Raw genomic sequence first — 12,768 nt, 5'->3', positions numbered from 1 at the left:
AAAGTTTTAACAGTTTAGAGAAAAATGCAGTTATAAAATTTAGAACCAATTTTTCAACTTACTTTGCAGAATATAGCTGTGAGGTATAGTCATTTGGTGACCTTGGGATGTAATCAGTGCATGTCAGAACTGAAAAAGAAACATTTTATACAACAGAATTGTAAAGAAAGGATTTTTTTAAACTACACAATTTCCAAAAAAAGTAACAAAACTTAATGAATCACAGTGAAACATTAGCACATCCCACAATATGTTCTAACCTGACAAACCATGTAGCTGTTAAGTTTTTGGAGTGCTTTGGATATATGGCTTTAAAAATATTTACAAACGTGTTTAAACAGGGTGAAATGTAACTTCCTGTCCCTGCAAATAAGTGCATCATTCAGAGCAGCAAGTTGTCCCTTCACAGACGATAAGACCAAAATCTATGGCTTTCATGGTACATTTTGATTTTGGAAGTGTGACAAATCCCCTGAACATTTTACAGTTCTGCACGTGCAACAATGCCTCACTTCAGCATGCACTGCACTGAAAATCCCCTGGAACCCAGCTGTTACCAGAGCAGCTATGGTGGCTAAGGGATAGAGATACCGCGAGGCCAAGTTGAGCCAGGCTCTGCCCCAAGACCCCTCTCCCCTGCCCCCAAAATACATGGGCCCAGCAGCCCATCTTCTCCCTCTGGTGGCACCACATTAGGCAGAAGCCCCCCAACTCATCTCTTCGGGAAGGACAAGAACTCATGGAGCTGAGAAACAGCCTGGCTGCTGCCAGAACAGCTGTAGCAGCAATGGGGAGAGCACCAAGCTTTACCACCTGCTCTGGATCCTTCACATGGCCCTGGCAGCCCACCTTCCCCTTGAGGACACTACATGAGACAAGAGTTCAGGGGCAGCATAACAGGGCCAGTCTGAAAACACATCCACTTAGCCTTAACGCCTGTTCAGAAGAGCCTGCTATATCTTGTCCTTAGCTATACGGTCTGTAAAAGGGGGCTACTTAGTCAAATATTGCTTCTGTGGGTTATCCAGCCTCCTCTAGTGGCTTGTTCACATACAGTAACAGCCTTCTGCTGCCAGCTAATGTAGTTAGCCCTGTAGCTCAAGCAGTACATCTGAGGTGCAGTTCAAACACTGATAATGTGAAGTTTATTACAGTTGTACATGTCAATGTTTTTACTTTTTTCTGTTTAAAAAAGCAACAGGAAATTTAAGAAGTTATTTGGATTGCAAGGGCAAGCACTCAAAAGTGCAGAAATTTCATATTTAATGTTCTGCATGTGCCTTATGATACACTCTATAATTACATGGTCACCTACTGATTTTTCCACAAGACCTTTGCCTCATTCAGTGCACAGGGCAGTTGGTGTTCAGGGAATGAATCAGGGCTGTGCAATAAATGAGGTCATTCTAGTCCAGGGGCAGGCAATCTATGGCACAGGTGCCAAAGGCGGCACGCGAGCTGATTTTCAGTGGCACTCACACTGCCTGGGTCCTGGCCACCGGTCCAGGGGGCTTTGCATTTTAAATTTAATTTTAAATAAAGCTTCAACATTTTGAAACCTTATTTACTTTACATACAACAATAGTTCAGTTATATATTATAGACTTCTAGAAAGAGACCTTCTAAAAAAGGTTAAAATATATTACTGGCACGCGAAACCTTAAGTTTGAGTGACTAAATGAAGACTGGGCACACCACTTCTGAAAGGTTGCCAACCCCTGTTCTAGTCTGTGGGCTCTCTGCCTCATTTGCTTTAGAAGTTGGAAGGCACACAGAGAATGAGGAAGAGAACTGTAGGAAGAAAAAGGATGGTCCTGGGGTAAAGGCAGTTAAATGCCACTTAGAACTGGCTTCTATCCTGGTTCTCCCACACACTTCCCATGCTTCTTAAACCAATATTGTTGGCAGCTGGCCACTGACTGGGGGGAGGGATAGCTCAGTGGTTTGAGCATTGGCCTGCTAAACTCAGCGTTGTGAGTTCAATCCTTGAGGGGGCCACTTAGGGATCTGGGGCAAAAATCAGTACTTGGTCCTGCTAGTGAAGGCAGAGGGCTGGACTCGATTACCTTTCGAGGTCCCTTCCAGTTCTAGGAGATAGGTATATCTCCAATTATGAATAAATAAATAAAGTATCTCCAATTATGAATAAATAAATAAAGATTGCATGCCTCTCACTTTCTGGGTGCTGAGTGCTCAGAACAGTAAGGGCACGTCCACACTACCCGCCGAATCGGCAGGTAGCGCTCAATCTATCAGGGATCGATTTATCATGTCTCATCTAAACACGATAAATCGATCCCCAAACGCGCTCCCCGTCGACTCCAGAACTCCACTAGAGCGAGAGGCGGTAGCAGAGTCGACGGGGGAACTGTGGCCGTCGATCCTGCGCCGTGAGGACGAGAGGTAAGTCGATCTAAGATATGTCAATTTCAGCTACGCTATTCTCGTAGCCAAAGTTGCATATCTTAGATCGATCCCTCGCCCAGTGTAGACCAGGCTTAAGTCACGTCAATGGGAGCTGTGGGTGCTCACCACCTCTGGCAGCAAGGCAGTGAGATGTGGAGTTGTAGGCACAGGAGTTGGCAGTCAGGATCCTGAGTTCAGATCCTGGCTCTCTCACTGATTCAACATGCGTCCATAAACCTCTCTCTTTGTCTCAGTTTTCACAGTTATGAAATGAGGATGATAAATACTCTCCTACCTCACAGGGAAGTTGTGAATATAAATTCATTAGTGTCTGTGAGGCTTTCGTACTACATCAATGAGAACCACAGAGGAGCCAATGAGCATATTACTGATTCTGTATTCAGTGCGGGGCTTGGATGGGGGCATGGTAAATAAGGCAAAGGCCACACATTGAATGATGAGCATAAGAGCTGCCTCATTCCCTAAGTGCAGTCTGCCCTGTGCACTGATTGAGGCAGGGGTTCTCTGGAAATAATAGGGTGTGACCTTCAATTGACATTTTGACTTTGCAACCAAAATAACTTTCTTTTAACTTAGTGTTTTGGGATGTAGTTTAATTATACGATGTAACCCAGTCTGATATTACAATCCTGTAAACATATTCTGGACTTTGTAGAAGCTAATGAAATAGCTCCCTCTGCTGCTTAGTATTAATTATTGAATGTTGCAGGCTATGAGTAGAGATGACAAAGTCTCAGGGCTTGTCTATACAAAGGGCTAGTGTGTAGCAAGACGGGACGTAAATCTACAGCGCACTAGCTTGCCGCATACTAACCAGCCGTGCGGGCCCTGCAACCTTAATCTAAATGTTCCCAAGTGTGCTTTGACCTACTACTAAACAGCAGTAGGTCAAAGTGCACTAGGGGAGAGGAGGTTATTTCCCGGTAATTGGAGATAATTGGAGATTCTTTGAGATGTGGCCCCTTTCTGTATTACACTGTGGTTACGCATGTGCACCCATGCAACTGGAGTCAGAATTTGAAAGTAGAGTCCACTGGTCCACACATGTTCCTTGACTTGCCTTGTGCTGCCATCCAAGGCGATAAAGGGCAGGACAGACAGACTGCGTCTCCGGTTCCTTCTCCACTGTGAATCAGACAGATCCAAAACACAGGGGAAGGGCAAGTGGGTAGTGGAATATAGATAGCAACCACAAAGCTCAGAGAACCTGCAGTTACAGGGAAGAAATCTCTTCGTCTTCTTTGAGTGATGGTCCCTATTGTATTCCATTGTGGGTGATTGGCAAGCAGTACCTTAGTTGGAGGAAGGTGCAAGGATGAGGGTGGAAGGGTTGTGCAAAGAACAACCATGCCAAAGGATGCATCTACTGCTGAGTCCTGCACCAAGGCGTAGTGTGTTGCCAAGGTGTGGACAGAACCCCACGTGGCTGCTTTACAGGTCTATAAAAGGCACAACTTGAAGGTCATAACTTGGAGTGAGCCCATACCACTATTGGGGGAGGTTCGACAGCTGGTAGCAGAGTATATATCAGCTAGAAATCCATTTGAAAGATTCTCTGGGTGGAGATAGCCTATCCCAAGTCTCTCTGCTACCTCAGTAAATAGACTGTCTGATTGGTTTCGTTCTCTGCAGGCAGAAGGCTAGAGCTCATTGGACGTTGAGGGAATGGAGATGATGTTCTTCTGCAGATGCGTGTGGTTTCGGGAAGAAAACAGGTAGGTGAATGGATTGGTTAATGTGAAACAGATCACTTTCGGTAAGAATTTCAAGTGTAGGCATAAGGAAACATTATCTTTGTGGAAGACTGTAAATGGCTCATCTGCCATCATAGCATCTGAGTTCCCCTATCCTCCTTGCCAAAGTAATAGCAACAAGAAAAGCGACCTTCATGGAGAGGAGGGACATAGAGAAAGATTCTATTGGCTCAAACTGGGGTTTCATTAATACCAAGAGTATCAGATTCAGGTCCCATTGAGATGCAATTGTTTGGAGAGGTGGGAAGGTTCTGACGAGGCCTTTCAAAAAAATCTAGCAGTTAGTGGGTGTGTAAAAATAGAGTAACCTTCCACTGGAGGATGGAATGTGCTGATCGCCACTAGGTGGACTCTCAAAGCACTGAGGGCAAGGCCCAATGCTTACCAGGACAGAATGTGGTCTAGGATTGGGGGAATACCAGTTGCTTCTGGTAAAACTCTTATGTTGTGCCCAAGACAAAAAAAATCTCTACTTAGCTCAGTAATATTGTTTAGTGGAATATTTTCCTACTGTTAGAGAGACTGTCTTGTACCACTGAGGAACATGTCTGTTCTATAGTTGATGCCCATCCAAGTACCATGCACTGACGTGAAGTGGACACAGATTGGGGTGCTTGATCTCGCCATTGCACTGTGTCAAGAGGTCAGGAAGTACGAGATGGGGATTGGTGGCAATGGTGACATGAGCAGAAATTTGGGGAAGCAGAATTGTCTGGGTCAGAAGGGGGCACTCAGAATGACCGTTGCCTTGTCTCGATGGATTTTGTGGAGCACTTGAGGTAGGAGCAGTACAGGAAGGAAGATATAGTTGAGCTGGTGTGACCAAAAGAGAAGGAGGGCCTCATCCTGAGAACAGTAACCAAAGGCTCCCCTGGAGCAGTATGTGGTGCACTTGCTGTTTGTCTGAGAAGTGAATAGATCCTTGGTTGCGGTCCTCCATTGCGCGAAGATGTCATGTAGCACTGCGTTGTGAAGTTCCTACTCATGACTGATTGCAAAATGTCTGCTGAGTGATGTTGTGAGAACATTCTGTCTCCCTGGAATATATCACTGAGGATAGGCGATCTGATTGCTGATGAACGAGTTCCAGAGTCTGACCACTTTTGCACATAGAGAGGTGGATCTCACTTGTTCGTTGCAGTAAAAGACCATGGTGGTGTTGTCCAACATGATCAGGACATGATGAGCGCAAATGAGTGGAAGAAAGGATTCACATGCTTTTCTCACAGCTCAAAAGTTCTCGGACACTGATGTGCATTCTGGATTCCTGAAGAGTCCATGTCCCTTGTGTGGTATGGTCATCAATATGTGCTCCCCAGCCTAATAGTGACATATCAGTGATAATAGTTCTGTCCGGGGAAGAGGGAAAAAATGGGGACTCCCACACACATACGATATGGCTCTGTCCACCATAGGAGGGATGATAGTATCTTGGGTGGGACTGTCAGCATGAGGTTCAAAGAGTGACAGTACAGTGAATACATGGACTGAAGCCATGTCTGCAGGCAGAGGTGAAGTCTAATGAAGGGGGTCATGTAGGTGCATGAAACCATATAGCCAAGTAGAGAGAGGCACATCTTGGCTGGTACAAAACGGTTGTTTGTGATGCGAGCTATGACAACATTCATTGCTTGAAATCTGTCTGTAGGCAGGTACTCCTGTGCCGTAATAGAGTTTAGGGTAGCTCCAATGAAGTTCAATGACTGCGTGGGATTGAGGATTCACTTCTTGATGTTGATACTGACTTCTAGTGAAGCAAGGAGGCTGAGTAACATGAAGATAGATAGTGGGCTTCTTGGCAGGACCTGGCAGCTAGGTATGGGGAAAACCAAGGAGACCATAAAAACTGATGTGAACCGCTACTACAGAAAATACTTTGGTGAAGACTGAGAGCAGTAGCTATCCCAAAAGGTAGTACTCTGTATTGGAAATGGTTGGAGCCCACCATAAATCCGAGAAAATGTCTATGGGCAGGGTGGTTGTCAATGTGGAAGTAAGCATCCTTCATAATCAAGAGCCGGGAACCACATGCCTTTTTCTAAAGATAGAATTATTGCTGCCAATGTGAAACTTCAGTTTGCAGATGAAGCAATTGAGGTGGCAGAGACTGAGGTTTGGTCTCCAGCCACCCCTCTTCTTGGGTATGAGGAAGTAAGTAGAGTAGAACCTGTTCCTTGATATGCTAGAGAAACATGTTTTATTGCTTCTCATTGTAATAAGGAATTCACCTTTTGGGTAAGAATACTGTTGTTAGAGTGGTCCCCGAAGGGGGGGGGGGGTCTTGGGTCTTCTTCTCGGGCCAGTGGGACTTAGAATGTGCTGTGGCCCCTGGGGCTGAGCTGGTGAAGGGAATGTCCAGTTTCCTGAACTTGGAGGAAGACTTAGTCCCAGGCTTACTGGAGTACTTCCTAATCTCCCAACATGGCATCATCATGGGGGAGGGGGGTGTTCTGCTGGCATCAGAGTCGGACGTAGCACCAGGAGGCACACTCCTCACAGAATCAGGCCAATGTACAGTGGGGAAGGAGGGATGTTCCCCAGCCTGGGTCTGACTGCATTCTCATGGTCATCTCCATAAGATACTTGTGGAGATGAAGTGCACAGCCCTCTTGGGTCCAGCTGGGGAAGGACTGCACATAGCCATGACGTGAGCTTCTCCCAAGCTGTAGAGGCAGCATTGAATTGGTTGGTGCTGACTGAGCGGGATAGTGGGCAAGAGGTGCAGTTTGAAGCCCAAAGTCCTCATCATAGTCTGGTATCCGAACAGGGGTACGAATGGGGGCAGGAAACCCCTGAAGTCTTCACTAAACTGTTAAAACTATTAACTATTAAAACTAGAAATGAAATAAAACTAGGTAAACTGCCTTAAAAACTGATAAAGCTATTTACAACTGCAATTAGGTTCTGGTCCAGACCATGTGGTGGTGAGAAGGAACTGGAGATGCAGTCGGTCCACCCCACCCTTTATATCACCTTGGATGGAAGCACGAGGCGAGTCGGGGCACATGCATGGACCAACGGACACTACTTTCAAATTCTCTGACTCTGAGCGCATGATGCGTAAGCATAACCACACAGTGGAATACAATAGGGACCATCACTTGAAGAACTTTTAGTGTGGTAGCAAGGTCAACACAGCCAGTTAGTGCACAGCAAGCGGAGTGCACTATAGATTTACACCTCCGCTTGCTATGCACTAATTCTTCATATAGACAAGCCCTCAGTGGATTGTAGACACTATGCACCATGGAAGTCCTCAAACAGGGATCCTCACAGAGTTCTATTCTGTCACCTCTTGTTCATCTATATTAAAGGCACTAGGGGACATTTTTAGGCATTTTGGGGTATCAGTATGCTAATGACACTAAGCTCCACATCAAGTACAGAGGATGTACTCCCCTTCCCACCTCTGCCACTGTCTCACTGTGTGACCTTCCGCGAGTTATTTATTCTGCGTCTCACTTTCCCATCTGCAAAATGAAACTACTTACCCTCACAGTGGTTTTGAGAAACTTTTTATGTAAAACTCAGAGCGTCCAATTAACTGCGCTTTAGCAGCGCAAATGATTGTAAAACACTCCACTCAGTGTTTGTGTTGAGGTAGTAACAATTTATGAGAGATGGTTCACATTCATTTGTCATTACCAAACAACAGTCCCTGCCCAAAGGAAATTACAATCTAGGATTTAGACAATGCACAAAGAGGAATGAACAGGCAAATAGGGGAATGGGGAAGACACGGTAATGATATAGTCAGGAATGTTGCATTAGTAGTCACAGGTGGTCACCAACCTAACCAAGGCCAGGCAGTAGTGATTTGTAGGCACCGCAGCAAAGGTAGGTTTTAAAGAGTGATTTAAGAGGTTGCGATAGAGCCTTTGTGAATTTTGACCAGGAGTTCTTCTCAAGAACAGGGATGTGCATGGGAGAGGTCAGAAAGGTGTCTGTGAGAGAAACTGACAGGAAGGAGATGGAGATTGGCATCATTAGTGGAGCAAAAGCAGGGGACAGCCTCTGATAAGTAATTAGATTTGAAAGATAAGGTGGGGTAAATGGTGAAGGACCAAAAAGTTTGTGCTTGGTGCAAAGACCCTGAGGAACCAATGGACACAAAGATGGGAGTGAGAGGGTCAGAACGAGCCTTACTTTCACTTGACATGGGAAGGTTTGGGCCAAGGCTTGAAGATTCAGATTTCTGATCACTGACTTCTGTGGTGCTCACTTGACTGAAAGGATAAAAGCACACATTAGCTACCAATATCACTAATCTGTGCACTAACAGCACTGGAAATTTTAAGCAATTGATTTTGACCTTCCTAGCTAACAGTGGCCACAGGCTGCTAGGGAAACACTCTGCATTCTGTACTATTTCACATATATCCACACACTAGAATTTGAAAGATATCCTTGCATCTCTTTGTACAAACCTCAAATCCTCACCTCCTTCAGAGTGAGTATTAACTCACTAATTTTCTCAAAATAATGAAAACTTTTAATAGAACATGGAAATCTAATATAAGCTTTGTTGTAATGTTTAAACGTGAAAAATCCCAAAGGGACAAAAATAATCCATGTCAAAGCTGAGTCATGGGCGGCCAAACAAGGCGTATCAGCAGGTAGCGATCGATTTATCGGGGATCGATGTCTCATCTAAACGCGATATATCGATCTCCAAACACACTCCCGTCGACTCCGGAACTCCACCAGAGCGAGCCGCAGTAGCAGAGTCAACGGGGGAGCCGCGGCCGGCGATCCCACGCTGTGAGGATGGGAGGTAAGTCGAAATATTCCCGTAGCTGAAGTTACGTATCTTACATCACACACACCCCCGCCCCCCGTGTAGACCAGGCCTTAGTAGTCAGAGCCAGAGTCCACGGTCACAAGACTGGGTTTAGGAGTCAGCTGGGTCAGGATACCAGGAGCTGAGAAGCAGGAGACAAACCGGGGATCAGAACCACAAATCAGGAACCAGAGTCAGGCTGGATCAGGACACCGAGAGGGCAGAAAATCACAAATCAGATGCCAGGAAATCAAGCAGCAGGAGCAGGAAGCACAAGGAACGCAGTCCAGAATGGGGTGGAGTCCAGTTGTTCAGACAGCTTCCTGTTCCTGCTGCTGGCTTAAGTAGGGCCAGCCAGCCAGTCAGCTGCTCCGGGACTCTGCCAATAGGATTGCAGGGGCAAAGCCTCAAACTGGAGCTGGGCTTCTTTCGTCCCAAGCAGGCAAGCATCAGCAGACTGCCAGATGGAAGGCTGGAGCACGGCTGCTCCTGGAAATCGTGCAGACCCAGGTTTGAGACTCATGGGTCATGACAATCCAATTAAAGACAGAAAAGACAATGCTGTCCCACTCATTTTCTCATACAATTTGATATGCATAGCACGCTTCTCTCTAAATGTAGTAATAGTGATTAATATTATCAAAGTAAAGATGTACTTAAAAACAGCTGCTAAGCAAAAACTATGTACCATTGAATTAATTCCAAAATAAAAGATCCTATCAGTCAGAGAATTCCTTACACAGCGAATGGCTGTCTCACTTAACTGCTCCATGGAATGTATTAAATAGAGCACTACAACGCAATAGTAAAAGCAAGATGTAAGTTGATGCTATTTAAATTCTATGCAGTCATTCACAGAAAATGCTTTTGGCAAGATTTAGCATTCTTTAAAAAGCTCATTGTGTCTCAAAGAATATTTTTGTTTAAAAACAGAAATTTCTCAAAATTGTGTTCCTTGACAAAAGGAAGATAAATGATAAAAGTCCGGGTCTTGTGAGAAATGCACACAGCAACATAAACCTGCTTTCTCAACTGAAGCATACAATGAAAACAAGAAACTGACAATTGGTGAACACTAATATCAAAATCAGTACTACACACCTTAAGTTTTGTTCTCCAGATTCCTGCATCTTGGCCTTTTTCACCTGCAAAGATGAAAATGTTCAAAGACACCATGAGAGAGATCTGTCCTTGACAATCTCTGTACACAAGTGATAGGCTGCAGCTACAAGCTAATCACTGTTTGCAACACGGTTACTATTAGTAGCTGTTTAAATTCAAGTAGCCTTGTGTTGAGTCCTGGAGTTAAACAGTGAAACCTGTAAGTTCCCTGATTTAAACAACTACTGCTACCCCAGAATTTGTTTGCAAGGTTGCTTTTTCCCTGTCTCCCTCCCCCAACCCCCTACACATTTTTTTGCACTGGGATACTCAGCTCCCAAGGTTTGATAGGGACTGTTCTTTGTAACCCAAGGAACTCCGTTAATTCAAAAACAATCCTATTCTGAACAGATCTAGCACTCAAACTGCATCCAATGCTTAGCTGCCATGAACTAGGATCCCTTATCTCTCCCTAGCAAGATAATACTTGAAGCAAGAAGTTTAAATCATTTCTTTGTTCACAACAGTAGCAAATCAGAAGTCCCAAAATGCATTTTAGAGTAAGAGAAATTAAACTAGTATTTAATACTGCATTTGTGTATGGCTCACTAGTCTAATGGTAGCATGATGTACTATTTGGTTGGTCACTTCTGGTCCAAAATGGACTGGGATCCTATGAAGACTTTAAAAAAAACTACAAGGAGTCCAGTGGCACCTTAAAGACTAAGATTTATTTGGGCACAAGCTTTCGTGGGTAAAAAAAACCCCACTTCCTCAGATGCATAGAGTGAAAATTACAGATGCAGGCATTGTTATACTGACACATGGTTTGGCCAATGTCCCCGTATCTACTCTAGCAACACCATCAGAGGACCCATCCACATCAGCCACACCATCAGGGACTCATTCACCTGCACATTTACTAATGTGATATATGCCATCATATGCCAGCAACGCCCCACTGCCATGTACACTGGCCAAACCGGACAGTTTCTACATAAAAGAATAAATGGACACAAATCGGACATCGGGAATTGTAACATACAAAAGCCAATAGGGGAACACTTCTATCTTCCTGGACATTCTATAACAGATTTAAAAGTAGCCATACATAAACCAAAACAACTTCAGAAACAGACTTCAAAGAGAAACTGCAGAACTAAAATTCATTTGCAAATTTACCACCATTAATTTGGGATTGAATATGGACTGGGAGTGGCTGGCTCATTACAATAGGGCTTCTAGTTATGGCAAAAGAATACAACAGAATGACTGGCTGTGAATGCAACAGCAGTAAAATAGTGCTCCAATCTCAGCTTCCGAGATTGCAGAATACCACCCAACACTAAAAGCTCATGTACAAGTGAAGAGCAATGCATTTTTCAGCCATCACTCTAGCCCAATGGTGGCTATTCCTCCTCTCTGCTCTGGCAGCAGCAGCAGCTCTAGCTTTCTTATTGCTGGTGTTTATGGGAAGTAATCACCATACTGGAGGGCAATATATGCGGGATGTATCTGATGAGTATTCAAATAACACTTTAAAATTGGCCACGCTCATGAGATTTTATTGATTCTTGAAATTTATATCTCAATTTTGCAAAACTGTCAAGAAAAATTTACCAGCTGTGACACAAAATCTACTTGCCCACCTTTTGCCATGCAGGATTGTTAGAATAAGTTACATAGAATTATATCACTTTTTTTTTTTTAACTGATCACGGTATGGGATTACTTTTGAAAATTGTAATCCCAATAAATAATACAATAGTTTTTCATAAGAAACAGTAACCCTTGGATCACTTACCATCACTCTTGCCACATACCTACCTCCCCACCTTTGTCTTCAATTCCCAGTCCTTCTCCTGGGAACCCTAAACCACTGAGAGCAGGGGAAGCCCACCTTAAGTGGCAGCCCACACTATGCAGCAGACAGCCCCCTCTTACTGTTGCAAAGCACTTGGAAAGAAAAGAAGGGACAGCAAAAAACAGGGACTAAATTGTCCTGCCTATCAAGATCTCAGGATGCAGGACATAACCTTTATGGTGGGATATTTTGAAATGGGTAACAATCACACCACACAACATCCATGAAAAGCAATTCATGTAAACTTCAAGCAGACATTACAGTTATTCCATATTTGAATAATACCGACTGAAACAGGAAATAATAAATTGTCTGGAATTACTCTTTTTTCCCCATTCTTCCAAATATTTTGGTAAAATAAATCACATAAGTAATCAATAATATGTAACACTATCTTTTGTACTAGTAATCAGTAGTTTGTAATAGATTACATTTTCAAAGTAATTGTTGCCATGATTAATCAAAGGGGGGAAAACTGGGAACCCAGATATATAAAATATCAATCAACTGCTAATGAGCTAGCAGAATTTTGCAAGGGTGAATTCATTCCTTTCTTTATTTTTAAATGGTAACAGTAGGTTTCAACAATGCTCTCACTGTGAAAAATAATGTTAACCACATTGATTAGTTCCCTCCTTCACTGGGTACAGGTAACAAACAAATATTTACAGGCAATACAAATTGCACATCAGTGCAGTGGTCAATGTAGTCCACTAGTCCATTTCTGACAGTGGCTACTAGGAGACTCAGAGGAAATTGCAAGGAAATTCACAGTGGATAATTTTGGAATAATCTGCCCATTGAGAAAGTTTCCTCCTAACTCCTGTCAGAGGCTGGTTTAT

The 12,768-nt window shown here is 43.8% G+C and overlaps 1 protein-coding gene across 5 annotated transcripts in view; it reads right to left on the bottom strand.

Annotated features, from left to right (window-relative positions):
• EYA3 (EYA transcriptional coactivator and phosphatase 3) overlaps positions 1-12,768 on the bottom strand; it is a 139,925-nt gene that overhangs the window by 66,751 nt on the left and 60,406 nt on the right. For 4 of the 5 annotated variants that reach the window (XM_044997652.1, XM_044997651.1, XM_044997650.1 and 1 more), the window contains exons 3-5: positions 10,063-10,106; positions 8,328-8,407; positions 63-129 (exon numbers count right to left, since the gene is read on the bottom strand). In XM_044997652.1, the coding sequence (XP_044853587.1) occupies positions 63-129; positions 8,328-8,407; positions 10,063-10,106 (191 nt within the window). Of the gene's footprint in view, positions 1-62; positions 130-8,327; positions 8,408-10,062; positions 10,107-11,889; positions 11,960-12,768 lie in introns of those variants that run through there. The other variant, XM_044997654.1, reaches the window with a different exon arrangement.

Source organism: Mauremys mutica, chromosome 23 (assembly GCF_020497125.1).
Source record: "Mauremys mutica isolate MM-2020 ecotype Southern chromosome 23, ASM2049712v1, whole genome shotgun sequence".
In the NCBI taxonomy this organism is placed as follows: domain Eukaryota; kingdom Metazoa; phylum Chordata; order Testudines; family Geoemydidae; genus Mauremys; species Mauremys mutica.
Note: the sequence above shows the minus strand (reverse complement) of the source record. Positions and strands in the feature narration are given on the sequence as shown.